This window comes from Hydractinia symbiolongicarpus, chromosome 7 (genome assembly GCF_029227915.1).
Source record: "Hydractinia symbiolongicarpus strain clone_291-10 chromosome 7, HSymV2.1, whole genome shotgun sequence".
NCBI lineage: Eukaryota > Metazoa > Cnidaria > Hydrozoa > Anthoathecata > Hydractiniidae > Hydractinia > Hydractinia symbiolongicarpus.
In genome coordinates this window covers 17,707,857-17,732,712 of record NC_079881.1, presented here as the reverse complement: position 1 = coordinate 17,732,712, position 24,856 = coordinate 17,707,857, and the positions used below count along the sequence as shown (strand labels likewise).

The 24,856-nt window shown below is 34.1% G+C and overlaps 1 protein-coding gene across 4 annotated transcripts; it reads left to right on the top strand.

The window, feature by feature from the left end:
* The first annotated feature begins 8,052 nt into the window (after window positions 1–8,052).
* Window positions 8,053–23,936, top strand: LOC130648798 (uncharacterized). Of its 4 annotated transcripts, none has more exons than XM_057454898.1 (21): window positions 8,053–8,094; window positions 9,637–10,827; window positions 11,086–11,177; window positions 11,311–11,389; window positions 11,653–11,721; window positions 13,760–13,868; window positions 15,220–15,350; window positions 16,026–16,076; window positions 16,445–16,516; window positions 16,689–16,803; window positions 17,446–17,545; window positions 18,061–18,139; window positions 18,506–18,603; window positions 18,994–19,075; window positions 19,840–19,890; window positions 20,136–20,184; window positions 20,288–20,328; window positions 20,624–20,687; window positions 21,458–22,005; window positions 22,465–22,634; window positions 23,541–23,936. In XM_057454898.1, exons 2-19 carry the CDS (start codon window positions 9,679–9,681, stop codon window positions 21,952–21,954), a joined length of 2,928 nt encoding a protein of 975 aa, XP_057310881.1. In that variant the 5' UTR covers window positions 8,053–8,094; window positions 9,637–9,678; the 3' UTR covers window positions 21,955–22,005; window positions 22,465–22,634; window positions 23,541–23,936. The 4 variants fall into 4 exon arrangements, with proteins under 4 accessions (XP_057310881.1, XP_057310880.1, XP_057310879.1 ...); XM_057454897.1 differs by having other exon boundaries at window positions 22,212–22,634; XM_057454896.1 differs by lacking the exon at window positions 22,465–22,634.
* The last annotated feature ends 920 nt before the right edge of the window (window positions 23,937–24,856 follow it).

The window sequence follows — 24,856 nt, the reverse complement described above, 5'->3', positions numbered from 1 at the left end:
AGGTTGAATCATTGGCTAAGATACTTTGAAGAATTTCCAGGTCACGAATATCGCTGAAACATGGCAAAAATGGAAAAATTCTCGGCAAAACAACTCAAAGCTTTCGTTATATATATATAAATAAAACGCAAATTTATTTTTTAACTGCTTAATTCCAACTAGATGTTGGACCAGTAAATTGGCAAGGTCTGGAGAAATATCGCAGCCGATGACAACTAAAACAAACACTCTAGTCCATGTTTTAACTGTTTCTACCTAGCACTTAGCTCACTGTGGTATAACTGCTTGAGCTCTGCAGTTACACTGAACGCTCTGTTAGCTCTTTATTTAAATATTTAGTTCAATAAGTCATTTTTTACAGTGGGACCAATCCAAGCCGTTAGCGCGCTGAAGAAATAGGGACAGTTTCAAAAACTACATTTCATTGACTTTCTAACGTTGTCAGTCCGTTTAAGTTACAACCATTGCGTGACATATTGATGATTCAATGTTATATGTTAAATCCAGTTTCTGAAAAAGGTTTTTATTTTTGTGGCGTTCAGAGGCACATATGATATGCAGAAAGGCAAGGGAATAATGTGAAGGACAGAAAAATATTTAAATATCGGTCGTGACAGCATGCCTTTGATATTTATCGGCTGGCTCATAATTTAATTGAAAATTAATTAATTATCAAAAGTTAAAAAGTCAGTGAGTAAGTAAATAAAGAGTAACTAAAAAAGTTTATAATATAGATGAAAAACTTGTATAATTAGAATCAATGATTAAGTCTTTCTCCATGGATATTTAATAATGTTCAATGTGATAAGGTAAAACTTTAGAAATAAACTATTTGTCTGCCATCTGTCTGTTCGTGCGTCAAAAGCGACTTGTTGACCACGCACAAAATACAAGCCTACCTTGCAAGGACGAGTGACCCGTCGCTGGCTTGCTAGCGCAAGGATTTGCTAAAATAGGACAAATGAGAAGCAGTTTTTTAGGTAAATGGCCAATTAGAAACTAAAGCACTTTACATTCCTTTGCATACGACCCCACTCAGTCTAACATTTTGGCAAGAATATTAAAGAACTCAGTGCTTTTTCAAAAGGACGTAAAATCTGTTTCACATTTTTATTTCATTTTTATTTGTTTATTATTTGAGGGTGTTGAAACTCAAATACGCCATTTTGTTATTCTTTAACCAATCTGGGAAACATAGAATTCTCTGTTAAAATCATTCAGTGTTCTTTATTAGAGTAATGAAGTACTCTTCAATAATATTGTTATTATCTTGTCGATTGTATAAAGCACAATTTGTGCCCACATCCATGTGAATTTGTGAATAGTAACCACAAGGATGTTTCTTTTTAAAATTTATACTATTTACTTGCATACTGTAATCTCTTTTAGTTTTAGGACATTTTATTTCAAGTAGTCCAACCATGATTAGTATTTTCATTCGATTTATCAAATAATAAACAGTCTTGACTACCTGTCAACCAGACAACCAATCTTGTTTCTCCGACATGAATGTTTCCATTTAGTGAAAATAATACTTCATAATGTTGATGTACTGATCTCTAGTAACTGGCTCATAAATTCGGCCATGTCTGACAGCATTTTTAGTATATCCAGGTATCTCTTTTTTAACAAGCGTGTTTGCAAGTGTGTATATCCAGGTATCTCTTTTTCACAGGTAGGATTAAGAAGCGTATTTGCACGTGTGTTTCTTTTTCTAGAAAGCACCTTATAGGCACTCTTTTCTCTGCTATTATACCAAATCGCACATTTATGCTGCTTAACATTACCGATTTTCTAACGTCCTCTGAACTGTGATAGTTAAAGTTTGTCCTTTCATTTTCTGCAACAGCAGCATACCTTTTTTTAAGAAAGTCAAGCAGTAAGTTAAAAAGATTGATATTGTGTTAATTGTGATAGAATATTTAATATCATGTTAGTTGCACACCAAACTGGGTTGAGGTGTAAATACAGAAGAGAACGAATCTGGGACATACCATAAGGAGTATTTGTTCTCTCCCATCATCTTGAACTGGTGCACAAGTAACAAACGGTATCCCTTCATCCCTATTACTAAATCTTGCTGTAAGTGTTGTACATCATTCCAATCTAAATCACTGTGCATAACCTTTAATGGATCATGAAGGGTAGAACTAATTTGCTTAGAATTTGGTTTTTATCGCACTTGTTCCTATTACTGGAGCTATTTGCATAACTTCACCTGGTTTTCTCCACTAGCGTTTGCTTGTGTAAGCAATTTCCTTAAATTTATGTAAAGAATATTCAGCTAATTCAAGCAGCATGGCCATTACATAACTGCAAAAGCCGCCTCATGCCAGCTGGACAAGAACACATCCCATCCTTGACTTTTCCTTTTTGCCTCACAAAGACTAACAAGGACATAATTTTTTTGTTTCTTCACGCTTCCCTTGCATTGAGCTTTTACAGATAACCTTTTGTTGTCCCACTTTGAGTAAATAGATTCTGAAGAGATGTATCTCTCATTATTAAACTTTCTTCCTCTATAAAACGTTTTTTGATAGCTTGGTTTGCCGTCTTACCGCCGGAAAATCTATGTTCTTTGATATTTTTTTGTGGTACACGAGGTAGTTTTTCCAGAGATTTTGGCGCAATACGATGCATCCTTTATAGCTCCTTTTCCCCACCTAAAGATTCTACAAAACGCACGGTTTGAACACGGTTGATGCTATGTTATATTTCGCGATAAAAAACTTTTGCAAACCTCGCGGAAAAAACTTTCGTGAGCGAGTTTAATTTCATTTTCGCGTAAATAAAATTTCGCGGTGAAAAAAGGAGGAAAAAGAACTCAAATTTTGAGACATTTTTAGATTTTTACAAAAAGTCTTAAAACCATTAAGGTGGTTTACCAAGAGAAAATGTTTTTACCTGCTTTCAGACGACAAATTCATCTTAGAATACGGTGGTAAGTAGCGCTAATTATAAATTTCGGTTTATTTTATGCAATCCGGCAGTTTTCGCAATCAAGCACACAAAAAACTTAATAACAACGCCCATAGCGACCTTTTTTATCATTTTCAGGGCGGGGGATTTTCCGCACCTTGTTCCATGTTTAACGCTTAAAAATCGCTAGATGCCACTGCTGAGCCTCTCAAGATAATAAATTAGAGTTTTAAATGTAAAACGTATTGTTACACAAGCAGTCAGAAAGCTGCATTAACAGTGTACCCACCAAAGTGAACTCGTCAGAGTATACTTGTCATCAATTAGACTTAAATATTTGGTGCTTTTCAGGTCGAAATAGTGCCGCCGTACACCTTTTGTCGATCCACAAGTCAAGAATGTCCATAAAATAATCTTTAAACAAGTTCTTTTGTTGTTTAATCTCGGAATCCACGCGAAACAAGAATTCTCAAGCTCAAGCTCGATTTTCAAATCGAAGATTTGTCTTTCAGTTATTTTGTCGAGGTATTGCCAGTTTCGCCCTGGTTTCGATTTTTTTCGTTCTAGAAATACCGCATCAGTTCTCAGGAAGACGAGACAGCCTTACGAAAAGACGTTTCACTCAATCCATACACGTGACCCTTGAGGAACATACGCGGCCAAAAAGGAGCTTGAAATATAGCGCATTTTATTTAGTTATTTGGTTAGGCGTCGAGCAGCAAAATGTTATATTTTGCCTGTATTTTTCCTTGCAACGGGTAAGCAAGGCAACCAATCAAATAAAATTTTGACTTAATTTTGTCATTCTGTCGCGTACTATGATATCCCCATCAAGTAACTGTAGAAAAGACAATCCTCTGCGATATAGTATTTTTCTTGGTAAACCACGTTAAACAAGTCACACATCAGAACATCTTCCAACTCATTGTCATTTTCACCATGATTCAGACTTTCGGAAGAGAAAGGGCGCTTATCAATTTTGTCATGTTACATGTTGCAAGAAATGGTTGGGATTAAAGGAAGTGTTTATTCTACAGATACAAAAAACCTTTAGCGGAACGAGCATTATTTGTGATCTCACCAGGGGAATAACTTTCAGTATGCCGGCTTAGTTCCATTCGGAATATGCAATATATAATATAACTTCGTACAGCGATGCGTTAACTTCGTATAGTGGGGAAAAAAATAAACCTTTTAAACGTATTCTGCCGACTTTATGCAAAACAGGAAAATGGTTAGATAAGATCCAGCGTTTTATTCCTTACTAGCTTAAAAAAATTAGAAATTTAAATATTTTTGAATCGAAAAAGACTTGTTAACTAGGTCAAGTTTTTCTTAAAATTTAAACTCAATAAGATCAGGCAACGGGAAGTCAACACATATCGTCTAGACAGAAGTGTAGAAAATATATCTAACTTACGCAGAGAGAGTTAAAAAGAGTCCCTTGTGTTGTAGTATAATTATAGCATAAGTATAACAAAAAATGCGACTATTAAATTTATGTTTGAATAGCTATAATAATGCAGTTTCATATCTAAAACTTGCTGTAAATCTTTATAAACGACTTTTTATTGCACTCCTATCTAACATTGTTTGTTCTTCAAAGTGGATTTGGAAAATCTTTCGCCTTTTTTTTTTCTCATGTATGAAATTTTTGACACCCATGTACAACACTATCCTTTTCAGGAATAACCACTGGCACGAAGCAAAGTCTTGTGAAAGTCTCTCTGCGTTTTCAGTGTACCATGTTTACGCTTGCAGCATTCTGGTCTTCCTAATAAGGGTAAATAAAAAAATATTTCCCTGCGTCTGTGTCACCGGAAAAAAGTACTCCCCTAAAAAAGTACTCGCCAGTACTTATTTCAGCAAAAAAAGTTCTCCCCACGATATATTTCCTAGGTAAAAAGTACTCCAGGGCGTATCTTTTTTCTAGGAAATAAGGACTCCTTTGGGAGAAAAGTACCCCTGGGAGTATTATTTTCCCGGAAAATAAGTGCTCCTTTGGGAAAAAGACACTCCTTCGATATCCTATTATTTTTGAAAAATATTTGAACTCCTTGGGGTTAGAAGGTGAATCAGGGAAGTATTCTTTATGTATACGATCAAATGATTTTACCTTATAGATCAGAATTTCTTTAACCCCCTTTCAAATATTTTTTAAAAATCATTTAAACAATACCCATCTAACAGTTACGTTACCATCCCATGTTAACATAATGAGCCGAAAACGTATTACAAATAAATTCAAACCTTTTCACTTACAGATTTATTGGATTTTAATAAGAATCGCATTTGGAAATATATCGTCAAATATGATTAATACAAACATTTAAAAATTTTGAAAATTTTTGAAAATGAAGATGAAATTTGAATATTAAAAAATGAGCTTTTTTCCTATTGAATTTGAAAATGTCATTTTCATGTTGATGAAGCTTTGAACAACGCCGAATTCGAGAAAGCAATTTATTTTTTATTTTTTTTCAATTTAACTTTCATCAGATCATCAAAAACTCAACATTAAAATCTATCAAAAACCGCAAAGTAAATCGTATAAAGCTATAAATATAAAGTACACATAAAGCTTTATAAAATTACAAAGTAGGCAAGGTAACAAAAATTACCGGGTAAGCAATAAAACGAAATGAAAAGAAACAAAATAAGAAAGATAAACGATTCGATATACATAGGATTTCGAGATACTACATACTACGTGCTTATATAATAAACTAAATTTTTCCATGTTAAAGTCTAAAAATAATTTTTTTTTCTTTTGGTAAATAAACCATCAACAAACAAATGTTGGTCTATTAGAACACAAGGAAAGACAAAAGTGAGAGTGTAAAATTAACAAATATCAAGATAACAACAACTTTGCTAAATCATATTTCAGACACCTTGGGGAAGGGTCTCAGTTTTTGTTCTTCCAAACACGATATGAGAAGTGCTCGCATTTTGTCCCAGACAGATACGGCATTAGAGGGTAACTTCCCATCTAGAAGTTCAGCTGCGAATGCTATCGCAAAAATTCTACACAATTTTAGCTATCTTTTCCAGAGGTGTTAGAGTATCGTTTAAGCTGTCACAAACTTGAACTTGACCGTTGGAACAAAAACTTAAGATCCACTGATTACGGCCATTATGTTGGAGCTGGACGTGCTCTTCATATACAGCTTCCTATGGTTCTACGTTTTTCTTTTGGGAATTAAGGACCGTTTGAAAGGTTTGAGGTGTTCCAATGTCTTTGCAGATCAGTTTTTGGGCCGCATCCATTAATCTATCGTTCGACCATTCATCCTTTGAAAGTAAAATATCCTTATCTTCTTGCTTCAAGATGTACAAGCGATTGCGAAGCCACTCATCTTGGTTTGGTTCGATTTCGGGCTCCTGCATTGTGTTTGCAGTCAACTTATATTTTGCAGGTTCTTTTGTGGTCGTTGCGGGGCCTTCATCTACAAACTCTTGACTTTGGCATGAAGTAGTTTAATCAGGGAAACATTGTACTTTTTTTTAAAGATTACTCCTTTTGTATAGGTAAGCTCACACAAGCCACGTTTCGAGATTGATTTGAGCGTATATGGACCAAGTCATTTGTTATTAAATTTCCCACTTTTTCTGTCCTGTCGCTTTAAGTTTTGAAGAAGTACCTTTGAACCAATGAGCACAGTCGATTCTGATTTGCTGTGACGTTTGTTGTAGTCTTTCTGCTGTTTTTGTTGGGCCCTCTTGATGTTTTAACTTGCTAAATCGTGCGTTGCTTCATGTAACTTCGAGCTCGAGGCTGTTACTTCTCTAAACCTTTCAAAGTCATAAGGATCATCAGCGTCACCACCTTCGATAGGTTCTTTAATTAGGTCATACTTTACATCAATCAAAGTAGGATGAGGGTTACACATCAAGTAAAAGTGTGAAAACTTGGTAGAAAAGTGAATGATGCGCGGTGTAGGAAGAGAACACCATCAATAACGTCTGGCCATTTCGCTGGATTTCTTTTAAAACTTTAACCAACGAATCTTAACTTGCCCGATTCTGCCGTTCACACAACCCATTCGACTGTGGGTGGTACGCAGAAGTCATCCTTTGATCTGTTCCTGTCAGTTCAATTAAGCGTTTGAAACTTGATTGACGAACTCTCTACCTTGGTCGTTAACCTGTGTCTTAAACCTGTGACGACAAATCATTTCGTACAAGAACCTTGCAACAATTGGCGCACTTTTATCTCTTACTGGTTTGGCTTCGGACCATTTTAAAAGGTAGTCTATTGAACATATCAAGTGTTTGTAACCATTCACCTCAGGCAAATTGCGCAAATCAACTCAAACTTGTTGCATCAGATTTGCTTCGATCGGGATGTTTTGAAGTTCTGGAGATATTTTCTTGATAAGCTTTCCATGCTGTTGGGAATTTTGATATGTTTTAATATAGTTCTTAACATCGTCGACCATACCATGCCAATGAAATCTGTGAGATACTTTTTGGTAGGTCGAGTCACGTCCCCTATGGCCACTCAATACAATTGATTCAACTGCTTCGTTGAGTCCCTCGTAAACATCGTGGATAATGGCTTGTTTTCGGTCGTTTTCAAAGATCATCCTTCGTGTATTTTTGAAGGTCAAATGACCATCGACGATTGTGAAATATTTGCAAGATTTTCTGAAATTACGTTTTCTCCCTTTCTTTTTCGCTTCACTGGGATACTTCCCATTTCTTATATAATTTTCAACATCATTTAAATCGACGTGCTTGTTTCTCGCCATGTTGATCAATATACCACGAGTTCAAGAGGAACTTATAATAATAACAAAATCATTTGAATTTCGTCAAAAAATTCTATTGATGCATGGAGAGTCTTCTTCTGCGGAGTACCTTTTTCCTAGGAAATATGTACTCCCCTAGATAAACTTAGGGAAGTACTTATTTCCCAGAAAGAGTACTTATTTCCCAGGAACTAAATACTCCCCAGTACTTATTTCCTGGGAAATAAGTACTGGAGTATTTACTTCCAGGGGGAAATAAGTACTGGGGGGTACTTATTAACTGCTACACCGGGTCCCGGGCCCCTGGTCCGACCCTCCAGCGTCTCAAAACCCGTGTCCCAGATGGGACGACCTCCTCCACATGCTTCTCGGAAATAGGAAATAGTTCAACATGCCATGGCGGATAAAAAAAAGCGTGCAGGTAACGGTTGTGATTTCACTTTCTACGTAAAGTTTTTGAGTGTTTGTTGAACGCATTCTAGTTTACTTTTGATTGCAAGTCTTATTCTGTCTGTATGTAGCTAAATATACTTTAGTTAGCTACATATATATGTATATGTATATGTATAATATTTGATGCAAGCAACATGCAGTAATAATCACCACTGCTGACTCTAGTCTAGCAGCCAGGGATAACTGCAAATTAGGTTGTGGTAGTCGAAATAGTCTATTGAGTAGATTTATCTTTCCAAATTAGGCTATTGACATGGTTTTTGCTGCTCATTGCTATTTTGCAACGATTTTGTAAGCTTAAATTAACTGTTGCAAGAACAATATTGGCTAACTTTCGTTCAAAGCAATATACACAAAAATTTATGTGAATAAAGATGGCAGGACTAGACATGGTTGTCAAGATAATTGTTAAAGAACATAATTGCCTGAAAATAGTCAATGGAAAATCTCCTAACTAAGTTATATATTATCCTAATATGTGTGATAATCTACGACCTTGAAAATAATATATATATTGGGGTATGGGGTAAAAGCATGATTTGGTAATGCTCTGCAACTTTGACATGGGGTGTAGGCTGAGTAACCAACGTCAAAAATGCACAAGCTGCACTTTCCGAAATGTCTGCATTTTAGCACAAGATACTTTAAGTAACACTTTAAAATTTTGGATCTAACCAAATACCCCATGAGCCTAAATCTGTTTTGATTGACAAGTTTGCAGTGTGTGTTATTAAGACAGCCTTTTTTCCCAATATATTTTGTCCTGGGTTGTAGTTTGCAGTTGTCCCTGACTTATATAATGATTATATGATTTTAATGATTTATTTCAATGATTAATCCAAAACATTTTTCATATTGATTTTTTTCACATGTAATTAAAAGACCATGAGAATACTTCCAGTTCGCACTGTGTCTGAAAAAGACTTTAGCTTAAATTTTAATGTCTAAAGAATAATTTAAAAGCAAGAAAAATTATATATAGTTTTATAACTAAAACTATATATAATATATAAATACATTTCTAATCAGTCCTCTTTTTGACGTTATAGATACATTTCTAATCAGTTCTCTTTTTCACATTATATCATCGTACATTTTTCTTCTTTATAACAAACATAAATTTTTTATACTCGCTCGACAACAAAAACAATTAGATTTTAATTTATATACTATCCCCTTGGGTAAATTAAGAATATTTTTTCATTTAAAATCGATGCATTTCATAGAGTGATAGTTTTATATATAAAGTATTACAATCTTAAAACGTATACTTCCTGTTTTTTTTTATTTTACATTTTACTGAAAAGATTCTTAATTTTTTTTAAATTGAATAAAAGGGGTTACCATATCGTAATAGAATAAATTTTCACAATTTGCCAATTTCATCATTCATAAAATCAGTTTTTCAATTTTCATGATGATTGTTTGAACTTTTGTTTTTACTGTTTTGGTGACCCATGTATATTTTTGGTACTAAATAGACTACAAAAATGTGGATTTTTTTATTTAGATTTAAAATATACATTTTACACAAAATACTCATGCATGTCCCATGTCTGCCAAACAAGAAACCATAAATGAGCTTACTGCTATTTTTCCACAACACAAAAACGCAACCATTAAATACATATGTGACGATGTTATTGAAAATGTAGGAGTAGAGAACTACGTGCTCGTGTTACCATCTTGTATAGAACGACTTTTAGAACTTCCTGATGATTTTGTGCTACCTAATGCTTTCAGGGATCCACAAGATAATCAGTTTTATCCAGGTTTAGCAAGCAATGTACCTAATGGGACTGGGTATGAAAATAAGGTTTTACCAAATAGTAAAGGTGATAAAAGTTTGTTGCAAGATCAAATTGTGAACCTTGACAAGATAATACCTCTCAGGAGGGAATCTTCCCTTCTTGATTCCGAAGATGAAAAAGCACCTGATCCAGATGGTGATACATCCAGTGAAGAGATAGCTAAGGACTTGGAAACATACCGTAACAGGAAAGTACCAACTTATAGAGAACCTATAAAAGATGCATCTGATTCATCAAGTAATTCTCTTGGTGCTGAATTATTTCCAGATGATGATGAATTGTTTACCAGTCAGGAGGTTACCGTATTAGAGGAACAATCAACTAAGGCGGAACTGGTCAAACATCCTGTTTATGACAAGGATGATATTTTATTTATTGGTGCATCTGGCAGTAAAAACACTGGTTGTCTTTCAACACCAATTCTAAATGAAAATAGAAAACGTAAACAAGAATACTCATACAGTGAACCTCCGCCATCCAAAAAGCCTTTAAATAGTAAGCAGAGTTTTTGTGAGGAAAAAAATAACTTAAGTGGTGTGTTTACATTCTTGGATAATGTTGATAAACCAGAGACTAAAATAAAAATACAGGACAAAGAATCAAATTCTGCAGCATCTAATAGAGCTGAAAAATCAAATACTTTATTTAGTAAAAGCCCTAAAGTCAATAATAGCACTGTAGGTCACAGTGAGGAGTGTCTACCAGCAGAAAATAATAAAACGCCACATCCAAATAAAATAAAAACAAGCTCTTCTTCAACTTCTCTACCAAGCTGCAATTCTCAAACACCAACTTCCAGTACTTTTACAGTTGCTAAACCTGAGCAGAAAGATTTTTCCATGCTGACTAGAGATATGCCTGGATATTTTGAAAATGCTAGAAACCAAATAGTAAGTATAATTACTTGTTACGCGCTGTGAATTCCGAATGGTTTAATGATATATATACTCTGTCTGTCTGTGAGCCAGTTTAAAAACTAGGGCTTTGTAATCAAAAATTATAACCACATCCTAATTATAGTATCCACAGGCTAATGATTTTTTTTATTTTTACTACCATACATTTTTTGATCACATGACACCGTAAATTATTTTTAGGCCTATTTTTGGTTACCTTAAATTCTAACATCCATATTCTTTATTTCATAGAAATCAATTATCGAAGATGTTGACATTAAATATTTAGAGAAATTAATAAAAGATCAACCAGGAACACTAAATCTTACTGAACTTGTTAACAGGTTCTCGTCAATAGTTTTTGTATAAATATGTTTTATATCACTTTGGAAATCTAAAACCCTGATTAAAAAGAGTTTTCCTGTTCTCGGTTTAGATTTGTGTAGCGGTAAAAATGTAATGTTACCTCCTTTTTAGTTTGGTGGTTTACCTGTTAGACTTCAAAGATTATACAAAAGCAGAAAAACTAAGACCAAGCCCAGGTCAAAGTGGACAGGTATTGGAGAAATATTTCATCTCTTGCAATGGAAAACTGTTTATTCTGAAATGTTTAAAATGCTCTGGAATTTTATCAAGGAATAATGACAACCCCCTTGTTTTTAATTATGGATATAAAATCTGTCCAAAAAAGAAACCATAGGACTAACTGCCAGTCAAGATTGTTTTGTTCCTATTCCATCATGATGAGCAAACTTATGCTCAAATTTAGAATTTCAATATTTTATAATTATTTGTAACATCAGTTTTATATCTTCTTAGAGTTCATCTTCATATAGTTGGGATTATCGCCACCAAGTTGTTATGGTTCTGCAGAATAACTTCCCACAGGTTTGCATATTTTCCTGCTTTTTACCATTCCATGGTAAAGCGCAATTTCCATCAGAGAAATCTTTCTGCGAGTTCTCCGTGCAGCCATGTTTACCGCTCAGACAGTACCCGCTTAACAAATCTGATCAGTCAAAAATGGCGGCTGTGAAACGGCTTCTACTTTTGAGAGAAAAAATTGTTTTGTTAATGATTTTCAGAAAAAGGACTTTTAAACGTGCACAGAAAAAGAAATGGTGCTGGGTTCGCACAGTTTTTAATAACCGGCAAGAGAAAAGTGTTTTTTATTGCTGATTAAAGATATGTATTTGTTCGACAGTAAATATTTTTTAAAAAACTTTCGCATGTAGTGTCAAAAATTTGAGCTGTTGCTCTCTTGGGTTGGTCTGTTTATTTCAAAGTCATAAAAGTTTTGCCCAACCACAACTGCTGCCGTTATCTTGTTACTGGGGATTCTTAATTCACTATAGCATCAAGTTATCGTGTTAGTCCAACAACAGTGTGCAGGATAATTAAGGAAACAACAAACGTTATCTGTAATGTTCTGTGTGATAAAGGCTACATGAGTGCACCTAGTTCACCAAATGAATTGTTGCAAATTCAAACAAATTTATGGAACTATGAAACTTTCCCCACTGCCTTGGAGCCATAGATAACAAGCATGTGGTCCATCCAAGCTCCAAATGCAAGTGGATCCTTGTTTTTTTAACTGTAAAAAGTCGTTCAGTATTGTTTTACTAGCTATGTGTAATGCCAAATATGAATTTATTCTTGTGGATATTGGAGAAGCTGGGCGCAAAAGTGACAGTGGCATTTATAACAACAATCCACTTGGGCAAGCAATAGATTTTCAGAGGAGGGTCTTATTCCTGGCTACAATAGTGACATCAATTTTCTTTTTTGAAAAATTATTTAGACTAATTTTTCTTTATTTCCTACATATATATAATTTATATGTGAATGAAAACTATATAGCAATCTTTATTTTGTGTCTCGTACATAAAAGTCTTTTATATAAAAGCCGTTATAGAACATTATTAACCAATAGCTATTTTCAGCTGGTTTATACAGGAAATCCGCTGCGCTGATTGGCTAAAAAGCCTTCACTATGGGCTTTATAAAACATGGTAACTAAAAACGTAAACACACAACTTCGGCAGAGAATTGGTGACATAGCTAGCAACATACAAGCTCAAAAATCAACTTAAATCCAAAATCTCGCATCACTTCGCCAGAAAAACAGCAAGGAATGTTGATAAATTTAAATCCACTGCATTTTTAATATCAGCATTCATCGCAGCATTAAGCTACAATGAAAATGGCATCGAATTTGTGTGTTAGACTCTTCTTGTGACAAAAAATAAACTTTGGTTCAGAATACTTTGAAAAAATTATATATATGGATATCCGAATGTTCCTTTTTTGTACATTTTTTTTGAAAAATTGATACAATGAAATTCAAATTAAACGTTTTTTTTCTTTAACAAAACCTGTTTTTTACAACCATTTTTACAAGTAAATATTTTGAAAATAATGCTGGTTTCTAAAAACCCAAACAAAGCAACTACCAGTTAATAAATGAAATATAAAGTGTTTGGTCTATCTCTTGGTATAGATAGACAGAACATTCTTGTGAAATATAATTCTTAAATATGTGAACTTTAGAAACAAGATTTCATAAAAATTAAATTGTGTCTAAAAAATCTCTTGCGAAAATTAGTTCTGTCAAAAATTTATTCTCCTAACGTAGATTTTAAATCTCAAACATACATTATTTTTAATTCTACCAACCCAATTATCAATCAAATTATCGTAGTTCACACAACAAGGAACAGTATTATAAGGTGTAGCCAGAGTTAAGTACATTGACATTAACACGTGTGCAGTAAATAAAATAGGGGAGAAGATATGCAGCGCCCAAAACTTAATTTGAGAAAAACCGAATTATAAAAGTTATATGTCACATTTCAGAAGGTCTTTTAAGTAATAGTCACGTTTAACACTGACAATGACTTTAATGATATCTCTTCTTATCTTTTAGGTGTCAACAAAGGTAATTCGAAATATGTTGGCAAACAACAAAAATTGTTATAAAGCATCTTTCTGCAAGTTAGACAGTGCTTTAAAAAAAATCCAATCTGGAGAAGCAAGTATGTGTTTGTTTTTCACGATATAGAAATTACATCCATTTAGAATTCAAAAGTTTTTTACAATTTTTTTTGTTTTGCATCTAGCCTTAAAGCTTACCTTCCACTTAAAAAAAGTAATTGAAAATCAACTCAAAGTATTTACTTGTCCCAAAAGTAATATTAATAATAATATTACTTGATTTGTTTGCAAGATTTTTAAAGATGCAAAATATTAGCTAGAGAAGAAGCTTCTTGTCAGTCGCATTGTTTTGTGTTGATTGTGTTGATTGTATAAAAGTCCCTTGGCATTACAAGCCTGGGGTGTGGCTTGTAATGTCCACTACTGGATGATGATTTCACTGACTTTAGCCACAGTATAATACAGAGCAGTTTTCCATATTTATTATTATATTTATTATGTTTTGTTTGGTACTAAAGATGAGTTTGAATCAGGTATTGGAAATGAGTTATAACTTGTTTTGCTTCTTCCTTCATAAGACGGTTTCAACAAAATGAATTTCTTATTAGTAAACCGTGTTATTGCTCTTTCCCAACTTTGTTTCCAGGGTCTTTTTTGCTATTTTAATGTCCTAGAAAGTAGAGTGGCCCTTTCCGACTTCTGTTATAAGTGTAAAAACCGCACAGGAAAGCCTGTAGAAACCTGTTGCACATAGAGTTTCTGTTGTTAGATTCTGTAAGCGTCTTTGATTTAGACTGTCTTAAACGCTTACAGACTTTGATCATTGTAACAACCACGGGGAACTAAGACATCTACTGGTCAAACTTATAGCATGGGGTTTGGGTGCAACCTAGCACCTTGACTTGCAAATAAAAATTCATGCAACCAGGATCTAAGAGTCAATAGTGTTCTTTAAAATGAGGATGAAACACGTAAATGCCGATATGAAAATAAAAAAGTAAAACATGTTTCATCCATCTTGTCCCTAGAGCTTCTTTTTTCCTTTCTAATACCAGAAATAAAAAGAAAAAATAGAGCCCTGGTGAATAGATGGGGGGAGGGGGCTTTTTTTGCCATCCAGTAGACGACGTCAAACTTAGTTTATTCCTAAAAAAAATTTACTACAAAATGATAGTTGTAAACAAAAGAAAATTTGACTTTATAATTTGCTTTATTATTTTGAGTTTTATTCCGTAAATCCAGGACAAGTATCAAAATTTAAGATAAACACGATAAGAGGAACTCTTTTAAAGTAGGAGGTAAGCTGTAAGGCTAAATGTAAGCACAAGTTAGTAAAGAGATGCAAATTTTAAGAAATACAACCCCACTATTTGTTGAAAGTAAAAGAATCATATACAGAAAGTGAAGTATTTGCTGCATCTTGTGCAATAAGTTTGTGTTGTATTTTTCTAGAAGTAGGGCAAACTGTTATTGGTTCATTTATGAAAGGACGAAGGAAAAGTATTGTTTTACCATCCGAGCTTGATACGCAGCTACAGCAAGATATTGAGAGCTTGAAAAAAGAGAAACACTCTGAAGTTGAAGTGAGTCCCCCTCTTCTATTTTTTTTACCCGAAATTTTCTGTTGTGATGTATGATATTTATTTGCTCGCCTGCTTTTTTAACACATGGATATTTGTGTCAGTACAATTGTCAAAAATTGTTTAAACTAAAACATTTTATGAAGGTTTTTAGGAAAAAATTGATTACATAAATTATAGGTAGTTTCCAAATATTTAATTTTTTTTCAATTGTTTAAAGTTTTTTTCATTCTTCTTCTTATTATTATTATTAGGATTGTTGACCCAGGATAGCCTCTTCAGTTCCTATTTTTACTGTTATTAAAGGAGGTCCTAGTGTATTTAAAGCTCCCAGCTACGAAAGCCGTGCAAGAGGAGCCATCGTTGAAGTAGAAAACTTCCTAAGATAATAGTTGTATGCTCATGCTGAACGCTAAGCAGAATGGATAGATTTACACTTTTTTTACTCCCTGGCAAGATTCGGCTAAGGTTTGAACTCAAGACCTCTTGCATTTGAAAAGAAAGCTCTACCAAGGTTATTTATCTGTGAAATGTAAGACAGTTTTGAAACTGCCTTTGTGTGAAGTTAAATACCCCCTAAAATATCTAAACTTTGTGGTTAAAGCTAGCCAAGAAACTCCAGTCCTGCTTGCTGTGTTTTGATTTGCTATTAACAAAAAAATGTTTCTTTCATCATAGAAAGATAATTACAAAGCAGCTGTTGCTTTAAATATGGAACAATATGAAGAGGTAAAAAACCTTGGGTTAAATGTAACTATTCTTATTGCATTTTGCACTTTCAATTGTTTCGCCCGTCAAAATATCTTTCTTTGATATACTTATCCTGTATTACAATTATTGCTTATTATTGCTTTTCTGAACAAACGATTTGTAGCATTCTGCACAGTAAAAATCAATTAAACGGAAAAAAATATATTAATAACACGTATTTGACAGATGTAGCCTTTCAGGAAGATCCATAAAAATTGAGCCACAGACAGAAAGTTGGATCTCATAATGTAGATAAATAAATCAGTGTTGGTTGCAACAGGCAAAACTGATTTTTCATGTGATCTTACACAATGTGTTGCAGTAACATATTTTCTTTTTTGTTAAAGGAGGGTCAGGCTATTGAATGTGGATGTTGCTATGGTGATGCAGCATTCGAAGACATGATTCAATGTCTTGAGGTTTGTTTATACTTTCCTCTCTGTTACAAGTTTGCAGTGGTCTCTGTATTTTGTTTTATCATGGTTAAATATATTATATTTTTTTGCCAAATGACTTCTATGACGTCTGAGATTATTAGGAAAACACAGCAAAGCAGATATGCTTGGTAAAACAAAATTGATGTTTTTGTAGGGTCATCTCTTCTGTGTGGATTGCTTACAGCGCTATTCCAAGGAAGCAACATTTGGTGAAGGGAATATTCATCTGTCTTGTATGACGGATGGATGTGACAGTACCTTTCCTTTTAGTAAGTGTGAAAATTTGTTTTAGTAAGTGTAAACAATGCCTTTTTGATTTAGTGTCTGAAATTTTTTGTTTTTTTGAATTGGGTGCGTATGACAAATTCTTTCTTTTAAGTGAACGTAGCTAATATATTTCATTACTACAAAATTTGCCCAGTAATAATATGGAATGATAAAAAACACAGCGCATGGTTTAGTAGCGTATATGGCAGTTATGGTATTTGTATCATAATCTAGGTATTTTGCACCTTATCAGCTAAGATGTTTTGACTTTCCATTACAGTACAGAACAAAGCCACTAATTAACATCATTTTCACTATATATCACAAATACGTTACATCTCAACGTAACTTTTTATACTGAGATTAAAGTACGCTGTAGAGAACAGAAGTATTTTTAAATATAAGCATGTTATCTGGACCAAGAAAGTTGTTCCTTCCCCCATTGATACTCATGCTGTTAAACATGATATATATAATAATAATATAAAAAGAAGATGTGTTATCGAATTTTAAGTTGGTAACACACAACTTAGAAGAAAGTTTCTCAACATTTTGCCTGTATTAAGATGTGGAATAAGCCGAAAATGAATTTTGAATCCAGGTTTTTATCTTTCTACATGGACAATGTAACCTTTTCACTACAGGTCAAATGAAGAAAGCATTACCTGAAAGTATCATGCAGAGATATTACGAGCGAGTAAAAGATGAAGATTTGAAGCTAGCAAACATTGACAATCTAGTTAGGTAAGATTTTTGTTCAGGTTTGGTTTTCATTATTTTGTGGTGGCAGAGAAGCTCTGCAGTGAATTAAAATTCTTTAAAATGCAAAATGGAAGTTCAAAACAAACAGGTTAACTTCAAATCTCTTTGATTTAAAATAAAGGAATTCATAGGAAGTGTTACAATTGCTCCCAAAGCCTATCGAACTCTCCTAATGTAGAGATATTTGCCATCTGACAGATATAAATGCTATATGATGACTCCCCCCATCCTGCTTGTGTAAAATCCCTCTTTGACTTTCAAATAAACGGCCTCGCTGCCTCTGAAATAAACGTCATCTCTGCCTCTTCAATAAAAGCCCTGCCTTTTGATTGAATGCCCTCTCCACGTTCGGAGCCTTCCAGCCTCCCCCTTTTTTAAACACAAGTTCCCTCTGGCTTTCGAAATGAATGCATTCCTCAATTTTAATTGTTAAAATTAAATCTGCTATAGGTGTTGTGAGTGGTGCCGATGTTAAAAAATCTTCTTTCTTTTTTAAGATGTCCTGGATGTGAATTTGCAGCAGAAATGGCAGATGGTGATAAAGTGTTTCGTTGTCAAAATCCATCCTGTTTGAAGGTAATAGATTTGGTTTATGGATATTCCTCTTGCTAATTTTTTATTGCTCTGTGTTTTGTTGAAAACGTTCATGCACACAGTTTTTAAGCATTTAAAGTCTGATAAACTTGCGGCATCGCTGGAAATTATTTGCCTGGAAACCACCTTTATTTTGGGGTTGATGCTTCTGTAAATGAACAACAGTTGAATGCAGTGAAAGATTTAGAGCAAAAATGTTTGGACTTCATTTACACGTTGGTATTGGTGTCATCAATTAATTAGTGCCGTGGGAATTTAAAAGGCTGAAGTTAATTCTTTTAATACCAATACAATTATCAAATTCTGCAAAGGTGTGTATAGTAATGGCAGTATTTTTAACATTCATAGGAGACATGTCGATATTGCCAAGAAGAATGGAATGAACATTTTGGACTGCCTTGTAAAGAAGTGGAGAAGAAAACTGTGAAAAACCTTCGTACAACATAGTAAGGGATGCTTGGTGATAAACAAGTCTGTTTTATGCTCCTATCGTGTGGTTTTCGTACCGATTAATTTCTTTAAATTTACATTTTGTGAAGAGTACCTTTTGAGTGTTAAAAATTGACATGCTATTCGAAATGTGTTGACTTCATTAAAAGAGAGATAAGTATGATACATACTATCAGTTGTGACAGTTGAATACGAGGTGTTTAGCATCCGGAAAATCCTGTGAAATTTGAAAAAATACACTCTATACAATCTCAAAAAATAAGCCTTTAAGAGGGATTCCTGCACTAACAGATCTTGTAAATATAAATGCTGGTAAAAAGACCTTTAAAAAGTTATTTGTTCTTTCTCATGTTGTTCTGTGCATAGTGTTTTTTTCGTTTCTTTAGTGAAGAGAAGATGACGGAAGCAAAAGTGCGTGCATGTTGGCAGTGCAAAACAATATTCTTGAAATCAAGTGGATGTAACAAGGTGGTTATTTTATTATTAGCTTTGGTTGCTTCAAGAGAATTTGAGGTGATAGATATTGTTGAAATTATGTGGTAGAGCTCAAAAAACTGGTTGCTTCAAGAGAATTTGAGGTGATAGATATTGTTGAAATTATGTGGTAGAGCTCAAAAAACTGGTTGCTTCATGTAAAGGTTACTGAAACATTGAAACATAACAAAAAATACCAAAAAAAAATTAAAAATGGTGCTAATTTGCCTGTACAAGTCCATTTTAATTTTGTTGAATGCACAGAATTTGGGAGTTGCGTGTTGGTCTGTATAATATTTTGTAAGTATAATCTTAAAACCTTTTGAAACTTGTTTTCTATAACGAACAAGCAGATCCGAAGTTTCAAAGATGTCTAAAAAAATTTAAAGGTGCCTGGTACCCATACCAGGCACCTTTAAATTTTTTTAGACATCTTTAACTAAAAGCAGTTAGAACTTTTTAGTGTTTTCTGTTCTCTTCATTGACCCTTGTTGTCAAGGTTTTACCTATATCATTTGACAGGGCAAAAGTTATGACATAATTTTAGGGAGAATAATTTAATCAAAATAATTTAACATGAATTTCTTGAAAACGACTTGTAAAACAAGTTTTTCAGCTGTACAACATTATTTATCGACATTTATGTATCACCTCATATTTCTTCTAATTTAGTTTTAATCGAAAGATTAACTACTTTTTTTCAGTTTTTCCACAAAATTGTTCGTCTGTGATAAAACTGGTAGGCTTATTCTTTCTAGATGACATGTCGATGCGGAGCAAAAATGTGTTACATCTGCCGACAAGCAAAAGTATGGTTTTCGTTTTTTTACAAACATTTTGATGCAATTTTCCCTGATGTTCGTTGACGAAGTTAGATGTCATCTTTCATGCAAACGCAAACATGCTCACTAAACACAGACAAATTTTGTTTTCTCGAACTAAGCGATTTCAAAACAAAGTAATCTAGTTTTTGACATAAGTATATAGTTTTCGCTTTGTCTGCGTATTTGATTCTTTCTTGGTTTTTTTAGATTGACTCTTGATTTTATTTTAGATTGACTATGGACATTTTTGTCAACATTTTCGTGAACCAGGACATGGGTGTGAGTATGATAGATCTTGTCAACATGTCTCTAGTCCGTTGAAAGTGTCTGACACAATTCGGTGAATTCGCAATCTACGTGTCAAAAAAATTATATTTTTTAGGTACAAAATGTACAAAATGTAGTCTATGGACAGATCCAACGGTGAGTTTGTGTTTGGTTTTTATAATTTTCATCACTTTAACCATGTTACAAACATTGCTTGTTCGACGTTTCTTTTTATCTTCATAAACATTGCAAACTCTGTTGCTGTAGCATATCGTTTGAGAAGTGTTTTTGTTTCCATTACTTTATTGTAATTGCATAGTTATCTTGTATTCTTTTGCTATATTCTTCAAAGCCTGTCTTTTCAATGTAACCACAGATGTTTCTTTTTTGACGGTATCAAATATTGTATGTATTGAATTTCAAAGCACGTTTTTTCTGCGTATAATGATAGGAGGATGATGATCGAGCTGTGGCTGAAATACAAAAAGAAGCAGAAGAAGAAAGGAAGAGGTTGGGTAAGTTTTTTGTTTTTATCGCGGCGCAAGATACACATCAAGTTTACCAGATGCCTATTGGTTACCCGGCGCGGACATTTAAATTTGTATGTCAAATCGCTATTCTGATTGGCTCAGAATTATTTGTTTTCGCTAAGCGAATCTTTTTTCCGAGCAGACAATTTTAGCAGATTGTGAATCACATTTAAAAATTCCCAGTAAAAATCCAATTACTTGTATATGTTCCTAGCAAGGATGGAAATGCTGTATAAAGCGAAATTATTACGTATATTCTTGAACTGTACGTAAAATGCGTGTATCGCGTATTAATTCAAGGTTGTAGAAAAATCTACTTTTTTATTGAGGATGTCCTGAGAATTAGCAAGAGATTTTGATACGGTTCTACAAAAAAATAGTGTATGTTTGCCCTGAGCCAGTATTGTCCTATAAAATTGCTGATACAAAACCAGGGTATCCACTAGCAGAATTGTCACGAGTTGTCGAGATTATTTTTTTTATTTTTTTTTTACAATCTGCTCTATCAATAAACTTTGAAAGATAATTTCCATTTAAGGACAATATAAGGTTCTAATAACTATAAGGTTGGCCTAACACAGCTGGAAAATTAATGTAAGGAATTTTAGTCAAAATTTGTAAGATCAAGTTTGTGCAAAACCTAAAGTATGCCTTCTGAAATCACCCTAAAGTTTTCTTTTTCTTATTCTAACGAAAAATTTGTCGTGGGATTTTAATTTGAATCCAGTGGGTCTTGACTGTTTTTTCTTGTTCAGATGTTGATGTTAGCGGTTTATCAGCACCAATTGGTCCAAAAATCGAGGCAAAGGAAAAGAAGCAAAATAAAGACAATAAACCACCTGGTGAAGCAGAAAACGGTGTAGAAAATAGACGTCTTCAGGAGGAGCAAGAACGTGTGTTGCAGTTGCATGAACAGCAAAGAAGGCATGCATACCAGTTAGTCCAACTCAATATTCAACGACAACGACAGGCGCGGCGTATTAACTGGGAACGTGAAAGGGCGGAAAGACGACGGCAACAACAACAACAGGAGAGGGCGGAACGCCTACCCCAAATAAATGAAAGGGTCAGACAGCCACGCGAGAGGATGCATAACCAACCACAATATCCGGAATTGCAGCATGATCAGCCACAAAATCCGGACCGGATGGAAAGACGCCAGCCTCAATGGGCGCAACTTCTGCAACAAGAACTTGAAGGAATGGCGCAGCAACAACGTGAATGGGCGGAACATCGAGCTGGTTTTCCGTAGCAGCAACAACAACAACACACACAGGATGGTACACTTGGAGTTATCTCAAATGTAGGCCAATTTCTTTCATCAAAATCGTAGTTAACAAAGCATGTTGAATGCGCTGACCTTACCAAATTATGTAGTGCTCTGAAGTAATGGAACTAATACATTTCTAAAAATTGAATACTGAAACATAATCATTAGGACAGTAGTATGTAGTAGTTGCGTGGTCGCAATAAGAGTCTGTGACGTCATCTTCATTTTCTCTCTTAAAGAGCAAACAAGGGAAGTTGATCTTCAGGCAAATCCAACGCAATAACAAAACGGAACGGATTGGACAATTGTGTTGGTCGCCGCTCTTTTGATGTGTTCACCGTAACCTTGGCATCTGCCGTAGTTATCGCTCTTTTACTGTGTTTACCGTAGCTGCTCTTTCGCCGCGTTCGTCGTGCCGTTAATTTTTGCGGTTGTCGTTTTTGCTACATCTGTTCGACTTATATCATGTTTAAGATCAATTTCCCTTGTTAGAGATGAGGGTGATGATGACAGTGATGATGACAGTGATGATGACAGCAACGATGATTCGTCTGAGGAAACTGACGGCGAAGATTATAATTACTGGGAACGAAGAAGGTGGCCTGGTGTTTACTGTTTACACAGTGGCTTATCTTCCGATTCTTCTTCCTCGGATGATGATTGTGAGTGAAAGTAAATGTACTCCGCAGTAGTAACGAAAACTCGGACATTTTTTAATATTCAGCCTTGTTGTTATTAATGAAAGAGGACTGGTGAGGATGTTGTTTGAGTTTTTTAAAAAAAACAACAGCTGTGCAATTCTTGTTAGTCGTTGACATTAGGCACCAGTAAGTACATGTTTAAAACCCGCATCGTGTCCAGATGGTTTTGTGCTAAAAAAAACTCATACCGGTACAAATCTCGTACCAGTATGAGACACAGTTCGTGTTTACATGATTTCGGCCGGAATAAAACTTGTACTGGTATGAGAACGTCATGAAAAAACTATTTACCTAATATAAAATTATTCTGCATGTATGAAAAGCTATTCACATGTATAAAACGCTGCCGCGCATGTGTACAAAGTCCTGACGCATGTAAACCCGACAAACATTGCGTCATTGCGGTACGAAATGAAATGCCGGTATAAGTTTGTTTCGGATATCATGTAAACTCCACCCAAAAACCAGGAAAATGCTTTTATTTTATACGAATGCTCAGTCTAAAACTGTTTGCTTTAACAAATTTTAAGTTAGTTTACAATACATCACAAATCTACCTCTGTTTTTACAAAAATAATATATTAATAGAATGCATTTGGAATTACGTTAAATTTGATGGGCTGCGTGTTGGAAGTGGACAACATTGAATAATTTCTATAAAAAGATTAAGAAAATATTCGGAAATTTCTGCGTTTCAAGAAGAAAGAAAATATAATTTAAAAACATATTAGCCATTTAGTATTGTTTTTAGCCAATTTTCAGCCTTATTGTTCTCATAAAACATTCCGTCCTTTTCTTAAACTATTTTATTCTTCCTAAGATGTAACTTTCTGTCCTTATCTAATTTCAATCTTTATATTTTATTAGGACGAATCAAACCCGCTGTGAGACCTCGATGAATACTTTATACCAAGCAAACGTGGAATATGAAGCAACGAAACTTTATTTTTGTTACTGTTTTCATGCCAAAAACAATCACAGGTTTGCTTGTTGTTGTTACGTGAGAGTGGTTCTTGATGAAGTCATCCTGTTGTGTTGTTTAAAGCCTGCTTTACACTTGCCATTTACAATAGTTGTATATCTATAACATTTTTTTAAATGTTCAATTATATTAAATGAAACGCCAGATGCCATGAAGTTATTTATTTTGGGGGTTTCTGTAATGTTTTGTATCGTAAAAACCAGTCTTTATATTTTTTTGAACATTGTTGATAATAGAACTGTATATTTTGTAAACTGTTGGAAAAGAAAATTATCGCTTTATCTCGTCTTTATTAGTGTACTTAGGGGATTAAATTTTGTAAATTTTGCGTTGTCTTTTTCGCGTAAGTTAGTTACCGCGAAGACTATGGAGTTGCATTCTAATCACGGAATTACCGTAAAATGATTCTCGCGAAATTTGTTACTTTCTTCTTTTTTTAAAAACGGCTATCATTCGATTTACCTTTAACTATAAATATGTAAAAAATCAACTTTAGCGGTCTTCATTTATATGTTCTCTATAAACCCCTGTAAATTGAAAGAAATTTAATTTCGCAAAATATCAGGATATGCCAGGATATCTTTCTTCAAAAGATTTTTTACTACAATTAGTTCTCGCGTAGATTAATTCATGTAGGTATTGAACAGGTTATAAAACCGTCACATAATTTCTACTTGATTTTATGTACATAAATTTACGGCTTGCTGGTCTTTCAATACTCTTGCTATCAATCAGATCACTAAAATTTAACCCCACCTGACTCGCACTTTAAAGGTACTGTCCGGTAAAAAATTAAAACTTGATATTAGTTACATCTCGGCACCAAAGTAAAGAAAAAAGTATTTAAATACAACCAAAATTGTTTTTCATAAGTTTAAACTGAATTTGTTTACTTGAGCATGCCATTCTCAATCGCCATCTTTACTGAACTTCGAACGCGGAAAAGGACTGGGTAAAAACATTAAGATGCGCAATTTATATGCAATGACGTATTCTTTGGGTTACCCCCGTGTATAGACTGGCGCGTTAAGAAAGACAAATAAAGAAAAGTTAATGATATTCCCAACAGAATTTTTTTACGTTTATCAATCATGTTCACAAGCAGAAATATAAACATAATTGGATTTCAGTTTGAGCCAGAATGGCCCAATAACAAACAACAAATTCCCTCTTATAATGACGATGAACCTGACGCACCAGA

What these genes read in the sequence shown, in the direction of transcription:
- LOC130648798 (XM_057454896.1), top strand. Translation starts at nt 9,679, where the DNA reads ATGTCTGCCAAACAAGAAACCATAAATGAGCTTACTGCTATTTTTCCA. An exon ending in AAAATGCTAGAAACCAAATA is followed by an intron (nt 10,828 to 11,085) that starts GTAAGTATAATT and finishes TTTATTTCATAG; the next exon opens with AAATCAATTATCGAAGATGT. An exon ending in AAAATCCATCCTGTTTGAAG is followed by an intron (nt 18,140 to 18,505) that starts GTAATAGATTTG and finishes TAACATTCATAG; the next exon opens with GAGACATGTCGATATTGCCA.